General features: G+C 51.9%; 2 protein-coding genes across 6 annotated transcripts in view; both read right to left on the reverse strand.

Annotated features, from left to right (window-relative positions):
* Window positions 1–18,006, reverse strand: CPA1 (carboxypeptidase A1). Of its 5 annotated transcripts, XM_055084831.1 has the most exons (13): window positions 17,937–18,006; window positions 15,210–15,352; window positions 7,752–7,817; window positions 6,863–6,966; window positions 5,904–5,985; window positions 5,213–5,446; window positions 4,873–4,974; window positions 4,238–4,339; window positions 3,936–4,046; window positions 3,218–3,308; window positions 2,511–2,710; window positions 1,912–1,996; window positions 1–265 (listed from the first exon to the last, which is right to left on the reverse strand). In XM_055084831.1, exons 2-13 carry the CDS (start codon window positions 15,324–15,326, stop codon window positions 78–80), a joined length of 1,482 nt encoding a protein of 493 aa, XP_054940806.1. In that variant the 5' UTR covers window positions 15,327–15,352; window positions 17,937–18,006; the 3' UTR covers window positions 1–77. The 5 variants fall into 5 exon arrangements, with proteins under 5 accessions (XP_054940806.1, XP_028345547.1, XP_054940807.1 ...); XM_028489746.2 differs by lacking the exons at window positions 15,210–15,352; window positions 17,937–18,006 and adding an exon at window positions 15,435–15,492; XM_055084832.1 differs by lacking the exons at window positions 7,752–7,817; window positions 17,937–18,006 and adding an exon at window positions 15,435–15,476.
* CPA5 (carboxypeptidase A5) overlaps window positions 17,964–18,974 on the reverse strand; it is a 22,188-nt gene continuing 21,177 nt past the window's right edge. Inside the window, 2 exon segments of the mRNA XM_055084834.1 lie at window positions 17,964–18,151; window positions 18,649–18,733. Coding sequence (XP_054940809.1) covers window positions 17,964–18,151; window positions 18,649–18,733 — 273 coding nt within the window.

An 18,974-nucleotide genomic window follows, 5' to 3' on the forward strand; every position in this document is an offset into this window, starting at 1 on the left:
TCCATGTACACTCAAACTTTATTTGGCTGCCTGGGTGGGGACGGAGAGGAGGAGGAAGACAGTGCTGAAGGGCTGGGTCAGTAGGGGTGATTCAGCGTGTGCTCCATGATGGTCAGAAGCGCCAGCCATGTCTCCTGGGCCGTGGGGATGATCTGGGAGGCCGGCAGCAGGAAGCCATAGCGCCCGGTGTCCCGGAGCTCGAAGGTGAAGGAGTACTTGATGCCCTGGTTGTAGGTCCAGTCAATGGTGCCTCCACTGGCTTGGTCTGGGGCAGGAGCAGACCGGCAGAACAAAGGTCACTCACTTGAAAACATCTGCATGGGCTGGGCTAATGGTCCAAAGCCCAGAGCCTCGTGCAGTGTTGACTGGAGTCAGCATCTGCTAAGTTCCTACTGTTGACCAAGCAGCCTGGCTTCCTCCCAGGAAGGTCCCCTGAAGGGTCTTAGTCCAAGAGGCCCAGAGAGGCGGACCAGCAATGGTTCTCCTCTCACTGGGTCATGCAAGGAAGCTCCCACGATTTTGAAAGCTGCCTCCATCTAACAGCCACTTGGGTCAAGCCCCCAAATATACCAGAGTTGCCCACTTGGGTAACCAGGACTGTCCCCCGGATGCTGGTCTGCAGGGGGAAAGTGCAAGGGTCAGAGTCAAAGCAAAAGCCCCTCGTCTGTCTTTTGCAGACAGATTTGCAGTAGGTATCAAAGCAGCTGCAGAATTGGGCAGGGGAGAGGGAGGTGGCTGCATATCAGAATTTAACTCCACAATATTGAACAAAGCAAAAACCTTTTGATTCAGGGTTAAAACAGTTTCCAAAGAAGGCCTGGAGTCCAAAAGTAAGGCCAGCCCCAGGTGAGACTGTGACTCACTCACCCCCCAGAACTGGGCACTCAGGGCAGGAAGTCTGAGGTGTGTCCCTGTCCCCTGCTTCTTCAGTACTCTCACCTCTTGTCAGCCACAAGCTTGCTGTGCCTCCTCAGGGCTCAATGGGATCTGAACACCGCAACCTCAACCCCCGCTGCCATCCCCGCCACCTGTCTCTGCTGCAGCCACTGGGTCTCTGTGCTCTTCCTGCCATTCCCACACACGCCAGGTCAGGGCACACAGGAGGGCCTTTGTTCTAGAAGATTCCTCTGCCTGGAAGGCTCTTCCTCAAATAGCCTCTTAGCTCCATCGCTCCTTTCCTTCAGTACTTGCCCAAATTTCACTCTCTCAATGAGGCCTATGCTTCAGTCCACCTGCCCTGCTTCCACCCCCAGTACTCCTGAGTCCCCTCACCCTGTCCTAGTAGTTCTTTTTCTCCCAGCACTTATCACCTAACACATGGTATCATTTCCTTATTCATGTTTATTGTCATGGCTGGCTAGAATGAAGGTTTCCTGATCTTTGCTTATTTTTATTCCCAACTGTATCCCAAGCACACAAAACAAGGCCTGGTGTATCATAGGTGTTCAATAAACATTTGTTGAGTTAATTCCATGTTGATGTAGCAGTCCTCCTCTCAGGGGCACTGCATGGATAAGTAAGCTGGGAAAAGATAGGATATATTCTCTAACTGAAGGGCATTGGAGGAAGAGTATTTTTTAAGTTGAATTTCTTAGGGATCTACAACACAAAGGCCAGCAGAACTCTCTACCCCCTCCCTTCATGAAGCTGAACTTAACCCCAAAATAAGAGTTCTCAGAGGAACTGAAGGGTTTGTCTGAAGGTATCGAGGAAGGCAGAGTTCACATGAGGAAAGGGCCCCGCTGCCCACCAAGCCAGCAGTAGTCAGACATGGCCAGGGCTGTTCTTCTCGCCCATGCTCCCAGGTTGGGGAACCCTTGGCTACCTCCTCCAGGAAGGACACTCCCTCCAGTGGGGAAAGCCAGCTGAGCTTCCTCCCAGACCACCCACAGAGACAATGCACCTACTTACAAATTGTTGTGATGATGCTGCCATACTTGAACTTGGTCCCATACAGAGAGGTCAGGGCCTCAACAGCAGACTTAGCCACCTGATCCTGGAGAAAACACCAAGCAAGACTGCTTGTCATGGCCAGCAATGCAAGACCCCCAGAACCGCAGGGCCAGGGTATCCTGGGGTCTGGCAGGATGACCCAGGAGCACATACCCTGCAGAAGCCGGCCCCCAGCAGAGAGCATGGAACCTGTTGGGCCCTGCAGGGTCAGCCCTGGGAACTCAGCAGGATGTGACCTTGTGGGATGTCTGGCTGCTACTTCACTGCCCTTTGGTCACCCTGCAGCTCCAAGTTTAAACCTGTGGTACAAGCTCAAAGTCCACCCCTACCCCTTCCTCTGTCATGTGACAGAAGTGACTCAACCACTCTGTGCCTCAGCTTTCCAGACAGAAAGGCTAGTCTGCCCTGCTGGTCTTCTCAAGCCATCAGGGATCCATGGGAGAAAGGGGTGCTAGGCACAGTGTAGGGCCTCGTGCCTTAAGCAGGTTTGATGGATAAACCCAGGCCCGCCCAAAGCTGCCTTTGGGATGAGAGGGCAAGCAGGGATCAGCACATACCAGCTCATCCTTGTCTGCAGGTGATTCTGTTTTGTAGCCAAAGGGATACAAGAGGAGCTGGGAGTAGCTGTGGATGGAGATGAAGGCCTTGATGTTCCTGTGGTCTTTCACAAAGTCCACGATGGACTTGACCTCCACTTCGGAATTGGCAAACTTGCCACGGTAAGTGTCCGAGCAGGGGTTGCTGCTGGATCCCGCCTCTGTGGAAGGGGAGAGTTGGCCTTCCTTACACCCAAGCAGTGTGGCTTCCATGGCTTCTGGTCTTTGCATGAGTTGAGATGCAGGAGGGCTCACCCCCACCCCGGATAAGGAAAGGGCAGAAGCCTTTTATAAGCTGGGGGTCCTGCCTCCCTCCCTAGCCAAACCTGGACAAAGCTGATGGACATGCCCAGAGAGATAAGAAGGGCTACTCAAGCGACACCATTTCCTGCAGTGAAGTGACCACAGAGGGAAGCAGCTGAAGTTATGCTAGACAACCCATAGATTGGTTTCAGACCTCAGTTCCATTGGGAAGGACTTTACAGGCAAGGGGCAAGCAGATTTCAGAGGGCCACCTTCCTCACTGTGCACCTGGGAGGAGGGACCAACATTACCCACATGCCCCCACTGCTGGGGCAGAAGAGGGATGGGGGGTGACAGGACAAAGGACAGTAAGAAGCCATTCTGGGGTGTCCCATCCCTGCTCCCCAAACCACACTGGGCCTTACTCCCAAAGCCAGCGTCCCAGTTCCTGTTGGGGTCCACCCCAATGCAGGTGGAGCCCGACGTCAGGGATCGAGTCTTGCGCCACATTCGATTCTGAGAAAGGAAAAGTGATCAGCCACCCAACAGAGGCCACAATCAACACAGAGCCCCAATCCGGAGCCTGGGTGTGGACACGGTATGGAATCAGAAACCACTTTCAACTGGTTGTCAGGGAGGAAGGTTTGCAAAGGGGGCTCTTGGCTGAAGGAAAATGGAGGAGACAATGGATGGCATTTGGCCAGAGGGTTCTACTGGCAGAAAGAGGAAGGCATGTGGCAACACCCCCACCCCCGCCAGCCCCTTACAAAATTGATTGGTAGCATGCTGTCTCATAGACATAAAATAGAACCAGGGAAGAAGGTCTGGGCAGTGTGTCTCCACTGGGGAAAATTCTGTCCCCCACAACCTGGACATTTGGCAATATCTGAAGATGTTTTCAGTTGTCTCATCTGGGTGCTTGAGTCGGTCAGGATGCTGCTTGCGCAGGACAGCCCCCGACACACAAAGAATTATCTGCCCCAAATGTCAAGAATGCCAAGGTCAAGAACCCCTAGTCTAGGAGGACAGGTCTGTTTGTCCCTCTCTCAACTTCTGGGAGTTGAGATTAGGGGTGAGTAGCTTGTGGGGCTCAGAGGACAGAGGCCCACCCTGCTTTCCCCAAGAAGAGGAGAAGGCCTGTACCTTGCTGTGGGTGAAGGCAAAACCATCAGGGTTGGTGACGATCTCCAAGAATATGTCCATGTTGTCCAGAATGGCAGTGAAAGCTGGGTCCTGGCCATAGTCTTGTGTGATCTGGTGGAGGTTAGGGAGCAGAGGGGCAGAGCGGGCGAGGCCAGGAATCTGCCATGCTAGAGCAATGGATGCCTGCCCTCGACCTCCCTCTGTGGTCATTGCTTCTGGATGGAAGCAGAAGCCAGGGCTTCTATGGGCCTTGGATACCAATGCCCTACCAGGCGAGAGCACCCTCACCTCCGCAGGCTTACCTTCTTTGCAAACCAGACCCCACTGGCCTGGGTGACCCACTCCCGAGAATGGATGCCTGTGTCAATCCAGATGGCGGGACGGTTGTTCCCCCCAGTGCTGAACTGGATGAGAAGAGCAGGAAATAGTTCAGCTGGGGCCCTGTCTCACCTCCTAGAAGGGGAGTGCACCCCAACCCAGAGGCTGTCTGCTCTCTGGTATCTCAGGTTGAGGCTCTGTTTGTGGGACCATCACTCAGGTGGAATGTGGGAGTGGGTCTGGACCAGGATCCTGCAGAGCTTTGCCTCCTGCCCTCAGCTCAAGCTTGGCGCAAATATGACTCAGCCAGACTTTCGGGCCCCACCATGTTCCAATGCCCATACATAGTTCTCTGTCGGAGGTCACAAACAAAACATTTTATCTGGACTACCAGACTCTGGGATACTTTCCACAATGTGACACTTGATTGGAAACACTTGAGTCACCTAAAAGTTTAAATTGTGTGTGTACTGGTATGCACACACCTATGCTACACAGGGAGTCCATATAACAGTGTGTTCTCTGTAACCCTGGGCTCACCCATGGGTGCCTATGCACAGATGTGGGTGCCCAGACTTGCAGATGTGCTCACATACATCCACTTGCAGGTGCCCATTACCTTCAGCACGTAGATGGGACGGCCTTCGTAGCTTCTACCGATCTGGAGCTTGCTGACAAGCTGTGGGTGCTCGGCCGCCAGCATGTCCATGAAGTCATAGATCTGAGGAGGCAGAGGAGGGAAGGCTGCCTTCATGGCTTCCGGGCACCTGGATGCCTCCCTTAGAAGCTCTGTTGGAGAGCCTGCTGTGAGCCCTGAATGCGGAGGAGCCATGACCCAGAGCCTCGAGGTGACACAGTGACAGAGCAGATGTCACGCACACCCAGGCTGGCCCTGGCGCGTTCTACCAGTCTGACGAAGAGTTTGGTGCTTGTGGAGGGTGGCCCCCGGGGTCCCTCACCTCCTCCAGGGTGTGGTAGGTGGCATAGTTAAAGGTGTTAGTGCTGCGGGCCCAGCTCTGGGAGGCGAACATCTGCTCCTGCTCCTCATCCAGCAGAGACTGCACGTCCTCTATCATGACTGCGTATCTGATGCCACGGGCCTCCAGGAAGACTTTGACAGCCTGGATGCTGGGGAAGGGCACTCGGACGTCGATGGGGGAGCCTGGCTGGGCAGGGCCCCTCCAAAAGTCCAGCTGGGGAGGACAAGAGCCACTGTCACAGCGGGATGGGAAAGGGCCTGCCTGGGAGGGGGTGTTGGGACCAGAATTTCCCATATAACTGGGGATGGGGCACAGCTGTTAGGGGAAGAGGATGAAGGGAATCCCTGGGTGCTGGACAAAGTCCAGTTTGGTCAGGGAAATGGCCCAGGAAGCAGAGTGGAGAGGCTTTAAGGCAGCAAGGGAGAGAGAAGAACTAGAAGTTGGGGCGGTGTGGGGGGCTCTTTTGCTCAGATGCTCAAAGGCAGCAAGATCCTGGCACTGGGAGGTTTAAGTCACTTCCTAACAGGGATCAGTCCCATGGCTCCCTCCTGGGTGGCTGGGGATAGAGAGCCCAGGCCCCATTTGGCCCCAGGTGGGCGGGGGTCTGAGGCAAGCCCATCTGCCCTGAGACGTACCCTGGGGCCTCAGGGCAGCTCCCACATCCTCTAACCTGTAGGTGCTCCAGGTCCTCCAGCTCCTTCACCATCTGTACCTGGGCTTCATCGGCCACAGAGATTCGGAGCACCTGGTGCCTGGGCAGAGCAGGAGGGGAGACTGAGGGCCTGAGCAGCTCCTACTGGCCATGCGTGCTCCCCAGGTGGGAGGAGGGTGGCTGGGCCTCGGTCCTCTGGTCTGAGCAGGGGAAGCACTAGGGATCCTAGCAACGGGAGGCCTGGGCTCCTCGGAACCTTCTGGACACTGCTGCTGTCCCCATCCCAGTTTAGACTCTTTCTCTCTAAAGCTAGCTAGGCCTCCTCCTTCCTCCTCTTCTGAAAAGTCCTCCTCAGAGCTCAGATATTCTCCAGGGCTCAAGAGGCTATCTAAGAGACCTGACCCCTTCTCAGTCCTGGTCCCCGGTCAGCCTGCCTTCCAGGATGTGCTAGTCTGCTCCTCTCTGACCATCTTCCCATGTGTCTGTCCATCTCCTCCAGATTCTGGCTGGGGGTTGAGTCCTCCCTATCTCCCCTCTGAGCACCCCCTCCTCTCCATGCTCTTACCCCACAAAGTCCTCTTTGCCAAGGACAGCCCCCAGCAGCACACTCAAAATCAGCAGCCCCTGCATGCTGCAGCCAGTTGGGAAGGTCAATTGAGGCGGAAAAGGTCCTGGGGCCTTTTAAACTCTCCCAGGACAGAGGTCTCCTGGCTGTGCCCAAGAGTTGTCCTTCCACTTGCACCTGGGCTCTATCCCACGGGGAGGGAGAGGTGGGAGTTCCGAGCTCTGACACCTACCCACCCTCCCTGATAAAGTGGCAGGGAACAGGACAGCTGGAGAGATAAGCCAGGCCTCAACCCCTGGCCATGAGGGGCCATCCTGGGCCTGAGGGTCAGCTAGGGCTTGAGGCCTCCCAGCTGGAACCCTGATTGCCCAGAGCCCTACAGCCCACAGACCCTATGGTCCTGTTTACTGACCCAGCAATGGAGAAGGAGCCAGGACTCTGGAGCGGCCACACCAGCTGCAGCCTCATGTGAGGTGTCCTCTTCTCCCACGTCCCTGAGCACCAGCTCTTTTGTTCCTATGAGAGAGCAAGATGGGACCCTGTGGGACCCCAGCCAGCTCCCAGATTTGCTGGCTCCTCACCACAAGGGCTTTGTCCAGGGCCGCCTGACCTTTAGGGTACAACCCCGTGAAGGAAACTTCCCAGCCCCACTCTTACCAGTCTTGGTGGCCTTGTGGGAATCAGGCCATGGCACAGAAGCAGAAGTTTCCCTCCACCCCCACTGCTCTAGGGCTCTGGGATCAAGGGTTGCCCTTGATGGGAACTGTAACCAGATGTCCTCTGAGTAGAAAGTGCGGTTGTGGGAACCAGGGCCAGAACCCTGTTGGGACTGCACATTGTATAGGAGAAACTGGAATTCACAAAGGGAAATTTGCTCTGGCTCTGGATGCTGACCTCATTGCAGAGACATCTAACACAAATCCGCCCTAATCCACAGGGGCCCCAGCGGTTCCCCAGCAGCATCTGGGGGCCCTGCTCTGTGTCAGGGCCTCAGGCTTGGGCACTGCCAACAACCAAGGCGACCCTTTCTGGTTTCCACCTGTTCCCTCTGCCTCCCCAGCCCACCTCCTAAGGGCCAAGCTTCCTATGCCAAGGCAGAGTGACCCCATTACATTTACCCACAACTCTCTCCTGAGCATAGCTCTGGGAAGATGATAAAACACTGAATCCATCCTTAACAGATATTGAGCCTCCATGAAGACTGTTCCTTTCCACTCTGGCAGCCTTTCCTGCCCTCCAGACCCAAGGCAGGGCCTACCACCTCCTTGAGGCTTCCTCTGGCTTCTTTCTCTCTCACCTACCTGCCCCTTCTCTGAATGTTCATCTCTTTCCTCATTCATCCTCTGGGCCAGGTCCTGTGCTCCACCCTGAGATAATGCCCGAAGCAGACAGGTGGGTCCCTGATCTCACAGAACTCAGTCTAACGGAGAAGACAGAAGTAACCAACTAACTTGTGTCCTCTCAGGTTTTCCAAGAAGCTGTGGGTCAACAAGACAGGATTAAGCATGCAAGAGATTCATGGGGAGACACATCCATGAAGGATAAAGGGGAGAGAGAAGAGCCTTCAGCTCGTTGCAGGTCTGACACCTGGGAGAGGATTGGGCAGGAGGAACTCAGGCAGCAGTGCAGTTCTGAATCTTGGAGCCAACAATGCAGTTCAGGGAGCCCTACGTCCTATAGGAATGCTGGTACTAGTGCCGCACTGTGCTCAATCACTAGCTGGGAACAGCCCGTGGGAAGTGTGGCCACATCCTACCACGGTGATACTCCCCACTGACTTGTCAGGGAGCTGAGAGAGCTCACAGTCTAGTGGGAAAGAGAGAAGTAACCAACCAACATGCTGGTTCTCCAACAGGTCTCCAAGAAGCTGTCACCAAGACAGGATTAAACATACAAGACACTCACTGGGCTGCTCTCCTTCCTGTAGGAGACCTGAGCAGTGCATTTCCTGTGATGTGAAGTGAAAAGTACCAGTAGGAGTATGGACTCAGAACTATGGGCCCATCCAAGAGTGTCCAGGGAAGACTTTACCAAGAAAGTGAAACTTGATCTGGGTCTTAATGACTGGATTTTGCCAGGGATGGAAGGGAAGTGGTGTTTATCACACTGCTTGGTTCTTGAGCACAAACTGATATTTATTTCTCCTTAATTGTTCCTAGAGTGTTATTTCTGTCTCCCCAATGAGACTAGACATTTCCCGAGACCAGGAACCAGGTCTCACACATCCCTCAGTCCCCCTCATCTCTTAGTGCCCTGCAGTGCTCTCGAGTTTGTTTGTTTGTTTGTTTATTGATTGATTGATTGATTGCCGTGTTGGGTCTTCATTGCTCCGCACAGGTTTTCTCTAGTTGTGGGGATCAGGGGCTACTCTTTGTTGTGGTATGCGAGCTCTTCATTGCGGTGGCTTTTCTTTTTGTGGAGTATGGGCTCTAGGCGCACGGGCTTCAGTAGTTGTGACTCGTGGGCTCTAACAGCACAGGCTCAGTAGTTGTGGCGCCCGGGCCTAGCTGCTCCGCGGCATGTGGGATCTTCCCAGACCAGGGCTCGAACCCGTGTCTCCTGCATTGGCAGGCGGACTCTTAACCACTGCGCCACCAAGGAAGCCCCTCGAGCTGCTCTAATCTGTTCCCCACTAGGAAAGAAAGTTTTGTAGAGTCTTTCTTTAGTTTGCATTATGAAAACAATATTTCTTTTTCTATTTCTAAATCAAAAGCGGTCCTATAATTTTTAATGTTTCACACACACTACACATGTTGAAGGGTACGTTGGCTAACTCTTGGCCTTTTGTGAATTTCTTCCAGAAAAGACAAGACCATTGGAAAAGGGGTGGGGGGAAGGCACTGCCTCATCAAGGGGCCTCTTGCTGCCTCCAGCCAGCAATCTAAGTTGTCCAAGAGTCATATAGTCTATTTTCTGGCAAGGCTGGGAAAGATTAATTCAATGCTGCAAGTTGAAATTAGGGCCAGCACTGGCAGGAAGCTGAAAGCACAGTGACAGAGGAATGTGGGTCTCAGGTGGAAATTAAGCCTAATTCCTGGGGTCCCTCCAAATCACCTCAGTAAGCTGAAAATTGCCTTTTGGTAAAGACCAATTTGCTAGACTGGAACCTGGGGCAGAGGGCCACAACTCTGCCTCTCTACCCATGGGCATGTTTCACATCGGTCCAGAGCAAGGGCAAAGGATGAGGGCCATTGGGCTCAAAACTGGGGGAACAGGCAGAGCACCAAGACCTATTAGCATGAGAAAGAAACCACCAGGCCTGCATCTAGATTCAAGGACAAGTCACTGGGTAAGTGCCTGAGTACAAATAGACAGAGACCTGCTGTTTCCATACGGACAAGCATTCAACGTCCCTTCCTCCTTCCTACTGGCTGAGCAAACCCAGATTGTATGCAGGTGTCACCCCTCAGGAAAGTCACCCCATTCCCAGCTTAGGGATAAATTCTAAGATTGGTCTAAGACAATCTTCAAGGAATCTCATTCTCTTTTGCAAGTGATTGGTTTAGAGGTGGGCACGTGACACAGTTTTGTCAATGAGATGTGAGGGGAGGCCAGGGAGGAAGCTTCTAGAAAACGTTTCCCCACTCTTGAGAAGGAGGTACCTTTCTCGAATATTGTCAAGTCTGTTGCCCCACCTTCGGACTATATAATATGAAAGAATATTCATTTTCTTTTCATTAATTGGGATTTCTGTTGTTGCTGTAAAAAGCATTCTAACTGATAGACTTACTAAGCTTTTAAAGTACTTGTATTGTCAGAAGACAATAAATTTTAGCCCAGGGGAGCCTTTATGTGAAATGGAGAAAGGCACCCCACCTCCCACTCTGGACAGACATCATCCCTTGTCCTCAGCAGAATACCTTTGTGCAGTGCACAAACTGGGCAACTATCCATGGCAGCCCTGTTGCCAGAGAATGTTCAAGCATGGTCAACAGAAGGTCTAAGACAATGCTTAGAGACCCCCAAAGCAAAACCTAGAAAATGGGTTGTTAAAGCGACATAAGGAGAAGTAGTCCCCTATGTCCATATTAGAGATCAAAGGGGGACAGTGGGCAAGGGAGATCTTTGAAGAGAGCACAAACGGGTGCAGTCAGAATTGCTGGATGAAGTAGATGGATAAGACTTCAGCTATCCCCCTTTGGCAAGTGTGTTTAAGGCTGTATGTGGTAAAGTGTGCATGTGGGAAAAGAAGTCTATATGGGAATTTGAGGCAGCCAAGTGGTGGGCTGTAAAGGACATCTCTCATTTGCCCCACCGAGTATCCTCCTCCTTCTGATAACAGCATCTCCTTTTTTCCTGAGGGTCCACCCTCCCCAACTCTGACGCCATGTGATTCAGGTGGACCTAGCCACCCCAACCCCACCCCAGCTCTAGGGAGGAGCCAACAAATTCTATTCTCTTTTTTTTCCTCAAGCTTCTTCAAGTAGGTTTTCTGTCACATGTGATTGAAAAAAGTACCCAGCTATAAAACAGATAACTGGTAAGAACCTACTGTATCGCACAGGGAACTCTACCCAATACTCTGTAATGGCCTATATGGGAAAAGAATCTAAAAAAGAGTGGAGATATGTATATGTATAACTGATTCACTTTGTTATGCACCTGACACTAACACAACATTGTAAATCAACTATACTCCAACAAAAATTTTTTTAAAAAAGAAAAAGAAAGAAAAAAGTACCCAGCTCACACAGACACTGTCTAACTTCAGAAGAGAACAAAATGGGAGAGGAATGCCTTGTAAAAGTAGACTGCCACAAACCCAGCATATGATTTGGGGCAGGTCCCTATACATCCCTGGACCTCAGTTTCCTCATCTGTGAAGGGAGGGAGTTGGTCAGAATGATCTCCATGGTCCCTTCCAGCTGTGACACTTTATGATTCTGGGACATTTGTATTTTTACCCCCAAACAAATCTCAGCCATGGTGACAGGTCTGGGCAGGGTGGAGAGAGGCTCACCAGGTTTGTGGGAAGATAAGAATAGAGCCACAGGGGCCCTGGGGTTTGCAGTGGGTAAGTGTTCCCAGGGCAGTGTAGGTTGAGAGGGACCACATCCTGCTGAAGCTGCAGCAGGGGGTTGTGGGGTGGTGGTGGGGGGGGGTGACGTGGAAGACGAGGAAGTGGAGGCCCGTCAGCAGCCTCCTTGAGTTCTGCTTTCGTAACTGAGTGTCCAGCAGAGCCTATTTGTTTGCTTTGAAGCTGTGGAACTGTCGCTTTAAAGTAGCTAGCAGTGTTTGTCCCCAGAATGGAGGCAGAATTTTTCTTTGGAAGAAGAGTCACCTGGAGGGAGCAGCACTCCAGTGGGTCTTTAGGAAAAGTCAAGTCAGAGCCCAAATCTCAGAACAGAGATGCAGAAGAGAGAGGGGCTAAGCAGGAATGTCCCATGTGTAGAAGGAAAAATGGGGAAGGGGAGGTTTGCTTCTGCCTGAGCCTGGGAGAGGAGCTGGGGAGCACTTGAGGGTGCATTGCTACACCTGGGGGGTAGGATGGGCTGCCCCAGCAATGTGGGAGCAGGCAGAGGGTCAAGGAGAATGAAGGCTGTAGGGGTTACCTCATGAAGGAACATGAACCAACCCCAATGCCAGCAATCTCCAGCATCCAATTTAAGTGCTTTATTTTCTACATTGCATTTCCCTTCTGTATTCCCAAGTAAAATTTTGTGAGATGTTACCCTGTGGTCTTGGCTATGCTTTGGAGAATTGAGGGAGGTGGGCTGATGGGTGGGTGGATGAGAGTCACAGGAGTTGGTAAAGCTGGTTAGGAGAGAGCAAGAGGCCGAGTGCAGACCCCGGGGAGAGGTTAGTGAGGGACAAGCCGAACGAATAGATTTGTATCATCATGCCCAAGGATGGTCCCGAATCCTGGGGGTAAGGAGACTCTGAAGGCGAACAGGCTGGAGTTGTCCTTCAGGACACACACCCCCACCACCACCCACAAGAGGAACATGTCCTCACCAGTTTGTCAAGCACTGACAGGCCCTATGTTCACTGGTTTTTCCCTCAGTTTGTACTAAGTGGCTGCCTGGGCCTTCTTATTTTTCTAAAAAGCTTTTTAATTTTTAATTTTATTTTTCAGTAAAGTCATTTTCTCTCTGGTCCTGTATGGGGTGGTCAGAGGAGAGATAGAGGAGGACGGGGGAAATGGACAGCACCTCACGGGACTCCCAGGACCCCAGCCATTAGCGCATCACCCTTGGCCTCTGCCGCCTGCCCTGCCCTCACACAGGACTCTTTCACATTCCAAACTGCCGGCCTAGTTTGTTTTTTTAAGAAAGCAATAACCACAGCACATTCACTGTGGTTCTTTATAGCTTTCCATATGTATAATCGCTCTTTCTCTCTTCAGTTTTTCCAATGTTTTTTTCTTTTAAATAAATGCTCATAAATTTTACTGGTGAAAAGGATGAAAAAACATACCAAAAAAGGATAGCTTGTTGGGAGGAAAAAAAAAAACAACAAGCAGAATGCAAAAAAAAAAAATTCTTGTTTAGCATTATATACCTAAGAAACTGGGGCGGGGGGGAGTTCAAGTTTTATGAAAAAGAGATTATTCTGTAATATCTTCAAAACTTGCATGTGTAAGTCTTGAGCTTTTACTTGATAAGCTTAAACCCCCAGCCATCACCCCCCTGGGCTTGCTGAGGAGACCCCTCAGTCCTAGGAGGACGATCCCCAGCTTCTCTCAGCCATTAGGTTCATGTGGGGCCTTGCGTAAGTTAGATGATCCGGAGGCCCCCAATCTTTATAACTGCAAAGGGTTGGATTAGAAGCTTTCAAAGGACCCTTTCATCTGGAAAGTTCTACGGATTTATGATAAAGTCAGTCACTTGATGCGCTAGAGCAAAGAAATGGATTCAAAGGCCCCTTCAAATCCTCTCTCCCATCAGAGAAGCTGCAACAGACGCTGGCTGCCTGCCTTCCCAATATCCATCCTCCCCTTCCTCCTTACCAGCAGAACTCCAGTTTGGGGCGGGGGGGTCAGTAATGTGTCCAGCTATAAAGCAACTTCCCAGCCTCTCTTGCAGCTGGGCATGGCCACCTGACACAGTCCCAGCCAATAAGATGTAAGTTTATGCCCATGGATGGTCAACTCAGCTGGCTCACATTTTTTTGCCCCTTACCCTTACCCTTTTTTTGCCTGGAATTCAGTCATATGATGGCAACAGACTAGGGGTCAAAATGGTAGCAGAGTGGCAAAACAGAACAGGCCAGAGGGGTCTGGGTCCCCAGTGCATCAAGGAGTCACTGAACTAGCCCTGCACTGCCCACCACAGACAACTTATTCTGTAAGAGAAACAAAACCTTGATCTGGTTAAGCCACAGTAAGGTGGGTTTCTGTCACATACGCTAAACTTAGTCGTAATTTGCACTAGGCTGAGGAGAAGAAACACCCCCCTTCAACGAATATTGAGCACCTACTGTGTGCCTGACAGGAACTGAGACTGAATAACCCAGACATGGTCATTCCCCTCATAGGGTCTCAGACTAGCAGTGGAGACAATAACAGATAAAGAAGTCAATTAATTATTATCACTGATGTCAAAGAAAGAAATAAGGCTCAGGAAAAGAAAATAATAGATATACTTCCAGTGGGTGGTCCTAGAAGGACTAGTGAAGCAGTGAAATTGAAGGGGAAATTTTAAGGAGTGGACCACATGAAGGAAGAGTAAGAGGAAACAATATTCCAGGCAAGGAGGAGCAGCACATACAAAGGCCTCTAGTTGGGAAGGAGCTGAAGGAACTGAGAAAAAGCTGGTGAGGTTGGGGCTGGTGAACGAGGCGCTGAAACAAGGTGAGAGAGGGCTGGCCACCTTGTAGGGCCTATAGCAGGGCCAGCCATGCAGCGCCTTGGGTGGGTTTTATTTTAAGTCACTGAAGGATTTTAAGGAAAAAATTGCCTTTTAAGAAGACCCCCATCTGGAAAGCAGTTTCAGCCCCAACTTCTGTGGGCCTGTTGGCTGCACAGAGTTCTGTGCAACAAGTTCCTGGCCCTGGTCCTGAAGGGCTTTGGGCATGACTCAGGGTCACCTGCAGGCCAGTCCCAGGCCTGCCACTCAGTAGCTACGTGCCTTTTAAAAGCCACTGTCCTCTCTGAGCCTGAGCTTCCTCATCTGAAAATAAGGACAGTAATAGTCCTACCTCGGGACTTCCCTGGTGGTGCAGTGGTTAAGAATCTGCCTGCCAGGGCTTCCCTGGTGGCGCAGTGGTTGCGCGTCCGCCTGCCGATGCAGGGGAACCGGGTTCGCGCCCCGGTCTGGGAGGATCCCACAAGCCGCAGAGCGGCTGGGCCCGTGAGCCATGGCCGCTGGGCCTGAGCGTCCGGAGCCTGTGCTCCGCAACGGGAGAGGCCACAACAGAGGGAGGCCCGCATACCACAAAAAAAAAAGAATCTGCCTGCCAATGGAAGGGACACGGGCTCGAGCCCCGGTGCGGGAAGATCCCACGTGCCACGGAGCAACTAAGCCCGTGCGCCACAACTACTGAGCCCGTGTGCCACAACTACTGAGCCCGTGCACCACAACTACTGAGCCCGTGTGCCACAACTACTGAGCCCATGTGCCACAACTACTGAAACCCGTGCACCTAGAGCCCGTACTCTGCAACAAGAGAAGCCACTGCAATAAGAAGCCCGCACACTGTAACGGAGAGTGGCCCCCACTCACCGCAGTTAGAAAAAGCCTGCGCACAGCAACAAAGACCCAACGCAGCCAAAAATTAAAAATAAATAAGTAAACTTATTTTTTTAAAAATAGTCCTACCGGGCTTCCCTGCTGGCGCAGTGGTTGAGAGTCCGCCTGCCGATGCAGGGAACACAGGTTCGTGCCCTGGTCCAGGAAGATCCCACGTGCCGCGGAGCGGCTGGGCCCGGGAGCCATGGCCGCTGATCCTGCGCATCTGGAGCCTGTGCTCCGCAACGGGAGAGGCCACAACAGTGAGAGGTCCACGTACCGCAAAAAAAAAAAAGAAAAAAAAAATAGTCCTACCTCTTAGAGCTGTGAGGAGGCAATGTGTTGAATCCTTGGAACCACGCCTGCTGCACACTATATACCAGAAAAGAGTTTATTATTTTCACTGTTACTGGGAAGCTCATCAGCGTCCAGATACTCCTGCCTCTAAGGCAATACTTCTCCAACTAGGCATTAGCATCACCTGGGTCCCATCCTCAGAGACTCTGATTCAGTAGGGCTGGGGTGGCATGAAAATTTGCATTTCCAAAAAGCTCCCAGGTCATGCTGATGCCTGTGGTCTGCAGACCACACTGCATTTGGCTAGGGTCAAGGCAGCCCCTTGGGAATATTTTGGGGAAGGATGACTGGCTTCCCACTGCTGTAGTCACCTTCAGCCCTAATAGACAATGGCAGAGGGTAGGAGGCCCAAAGCCCCACTCCCCCTAGAAGACTTGAACGTGTTCCTTCTGGGAAGCAGGAAAGCAGGGATCAGAGATTCTCCGCCTTTAAGGGACCTAGGAATTTCTGGGGAAGACGGTAAAAAAAAAGCAGATTTGGGGGTCCACCCCAGAGATTCTGTTTCATTCTGGGGGTGGAACCCAAACATCTTTATGTTAAATGACTCCCTATAGATTCTGCCACAGGCCACGCTTGGACAAATGGTGACATGGTGGTTTTGGAGTTAGACAAACCCAAGTTCAAATCTCCCTCAACTTTCAATCTATGTGGCCTTTTGTGGCCTTTAAAACCTCTCCAAATCACGCTCTCCTTATCTGAGCTTATTAATGAGCTTATTAATACCAGTAATATCCTCCCCCTGAGGATGAAATAAAAATATTTGTGCAAAGGGCATAAAAGTTATAATCACAGACTCCAGTGTGCAAAAATGACTTGCTTTATTTATCTAACTTAGCCCATGACCTCGGGTTTCTGTTAATAGCAGAAAACTTCAGCTTGGAAATTCTAGACCACTTCCAGCTCTAAAAAAAACTCATCTTTTTTGGGAAACTCTAACCCGAGTCAGGATTCTTTCATCCTCTGTCACTGACCCTTCCCCTGGAAATGATCTAGGTTCTTCAGGGGTTCATTTCCCTGATTTCTCAGGCCTCCCACACGGAACAGCTGGTCCTGGGCACAGGCATGCCCAGCTGATGCCCACCGTGCCATCATGGCTGCTGGCTGCATGGCCCTTCGGCTCAGCGTACTTGCTTCTACCCTAAGCCTTCTTACCCTCCAACCTTCTCATTTCTTTGCTAAGAGCTCTCAACAGCTGCATTACTGATGTGTAGCCAGCCATATGGCTGCCTCTAATCACCTGTCCAGAGCCCTTGATCAACCACTGTTAATGTGAGGCTCAGGCGCCATATTGGACATGGCCCATACCCAGAGTTTTGATCACCACTGATCCCCTCTTTCCGTTAAATGGTCCAACTTCTGTCTTCTTTTACAGGTTGGGTGGAAAGGGGGACTTGTTCCTATTTTCCCCCGCTTTCTTCCCTGTCTGTAAAACCCTGCGCTCCGTGTCCTGCAGGGGCCAGTTCATGGGTATCCACAACCCTTTCCTTTAGCAACAACAATTACTAAAGTCTGGCTTTTGCAAATGAAAGTCTTGCTTCCTGCCTCAGACTTACACAAGCCCATTCAGCTCTCCAGTTGACTTCTTGTTCTCGGGGGTACTTGCCTTCCCCTGAAGGCAGGGCAAACAGACCCACCCACTATCCTGGCTCCCCAGTGATGGGGGAAGGCAAAAGGTACAAGGAAGCCTGAGGATGGGGGAAGGGGCCTCATTTGTATCTCAGAATCTCTCCCTGAGATAAAGTAAATGGCCTCGCCTAGTCTAACTTCTCAGTGCATGACAACCACGATGATTATCATGAGGAGGAAAAAGAGGACTTCTCTCTGGATGTGCGGTGCTTTGCTGTGCTGGCTCTGACTGGCTGCGACTCTGCTCCCAAGACCAAGGGAGCCTGTGAGGGTGCCCAGGAAGAGCAGGTCACAAACCAGTAACTTGTTCACTTTCGTTAACAGGGTGAGAGGGATCTTCTGAATGGAGGACTCTGAAATGTGCATCTACTCCCTACCCAGCATGGGAAATGAAGCAGGAAGAGGAGGAGGCTGCCTGTCTGTACCCATCCCTCGCTCAAGGTGCTCGAAACACCACCACTGGAGATCCACTCCTTCAGATCAAATACTGTCCCCTCCAGGCTCATCTTAAAATGTAAATACCAAAGGGACAGTGTGTATATTAGTAGCTCCAGGGGGTCTGTTATCTGTTCTGGGCCCCGAGAACATTTCAAGAGGAGAAAAGGGAAGGGCTGCTAGTCCCCCTGTCCGCCTGGATACCTGAGGAATGAAGAGGCATTTCCAAGGCCCCTGTCCCCTCCTCAATGCTGAGCCCAAAGGGGTGGCAGTCAGTGCCAGAAGCCACCAAGCCTCTTCAAACTTGTTTTTATTTCCTAAGGAGTCAGGGCAGGGGTGGGGAAGGGATCCATAACTTGGGTTTCAGGAGGAGCCCAGGCCTTGGGAAAGAAGACAAACCCTCTGGCTCTGCCCTCAGCAGTATTGTCAGTAGGGGTGATTCAGCGTGTGCTCCACGATGGTCCGAATGGCCATCCACGTCTCCTGGGCTGTGGGGATAATCTGTGTGGCCGGCAGCAGGAAGCCATAGTGCCCCGTGTCACGCAGCTCGAAGGTGAAGGAGTACTTGATGCCACTGTCATAGGCCCAGTCGACAATGATCCCACTGGCCACATCTGGATACAAAAGGGCAAAGAAATGCCCCCAAAAGGAAGAACAGGGTGTGGTCACAAGGTACAGAGGCATCCTGAGAGGACAGTGGGCCCTGAGAGTTTGGGGGCCAAACTCCCACCCATTCCAGACCACACCAAGCTTCCTGGCCCAGGCCTCAACCTGGGCCATACGCTGCTCACCCAGCGCAATCTCTGCCCTGGCAAAAAGAAAGCTTCTTGAGGCCACCAGACTTGGGATATTTACCCTCAAAGAACATTGCAGTAACCCAGGCATTGGGAGATAGGCACTAATTAATGCTGCAAAGAAACAGGTGCCTGTGTCTGGGTACCACCATTCACCCTTCTATTCAAATGTGGAAATCAGCTCTGGCCCAGCCCAGCTAGATCTATGGCACAACCCTGTGGCCAACCAGGCCTGCCAGTCAGCAGAGCTTGCACCTGCCCGACCCTAGGTGGATGTGGTGCCTGAAGCAGCAACAGACAAGGGAAGGCTCACTCACAGAGGGTGGTGCTGATGCTGCCATAAATGTACTCGATCCCATGAACCTCACACAGGGCCTGCACTGCATCCTTGGCAAGACTGTACTGCAAGATTAAATACAGAGAGTGAGATGCCGGCGCTCCCCACACTCCCACACCCTCACCAGCTGCTGAGAAGCAGGGACTTCAGAGTCTTGGAAGTTGAACGTGTAGATGGCTCTTGTGAGAAGGAAGCACAGCACCTCCAGTTTTGAACTTGATCACATGTGAGAACAAGTCCTCCCACCCCCCGGCTCCCTACCATGGGGCCCGTTGGGAGTCTGCTGGATGCCTCCCCCAAGCCCTA

This window comes from Physeter macrocephalus, chromosome 5, assembly GCF_002837175.3.
Source record: "Physeter macrocephalus isolate SW-GA chromosome 5, ASM283717v5, whole genome shotgun sequence".
Taxonomy (NCBI): Eukaryota; Metazoa; Chordata; class Mammalia; order Artiodactyla; family Physeteridae; genus Physeter; species Physeter macrocephalus.

What these genes read in the sequence shown, in the direction of transcription:
- CPA1 (XM_055084831.1), bottom strand. Translation starts at nt 15,326, where the DNA reads ATGGCTCCCGGGCCCAGCCGCTCCGCGGCACGTGGGATCTTCCTGGAC. An exon ending in TTGCCTTCACCCACAGCAAG is followed by an intron (nt 3,309 to 3,935) that starts GTACAGGCCTTC and finishes TTCCTTTCTCAG; the next exon opens with AATCGAATGTGGCGCAAGAC. An exon ending in CTGGGACGCTGGCTTTGGGA is followed by an intron (nt 2,711 to 3,217) that starts GTAAGGCCCAGT and finishes CCCCTTCCACAG; the next exon opens with AGGCGGGATCCAGCAGCAAC.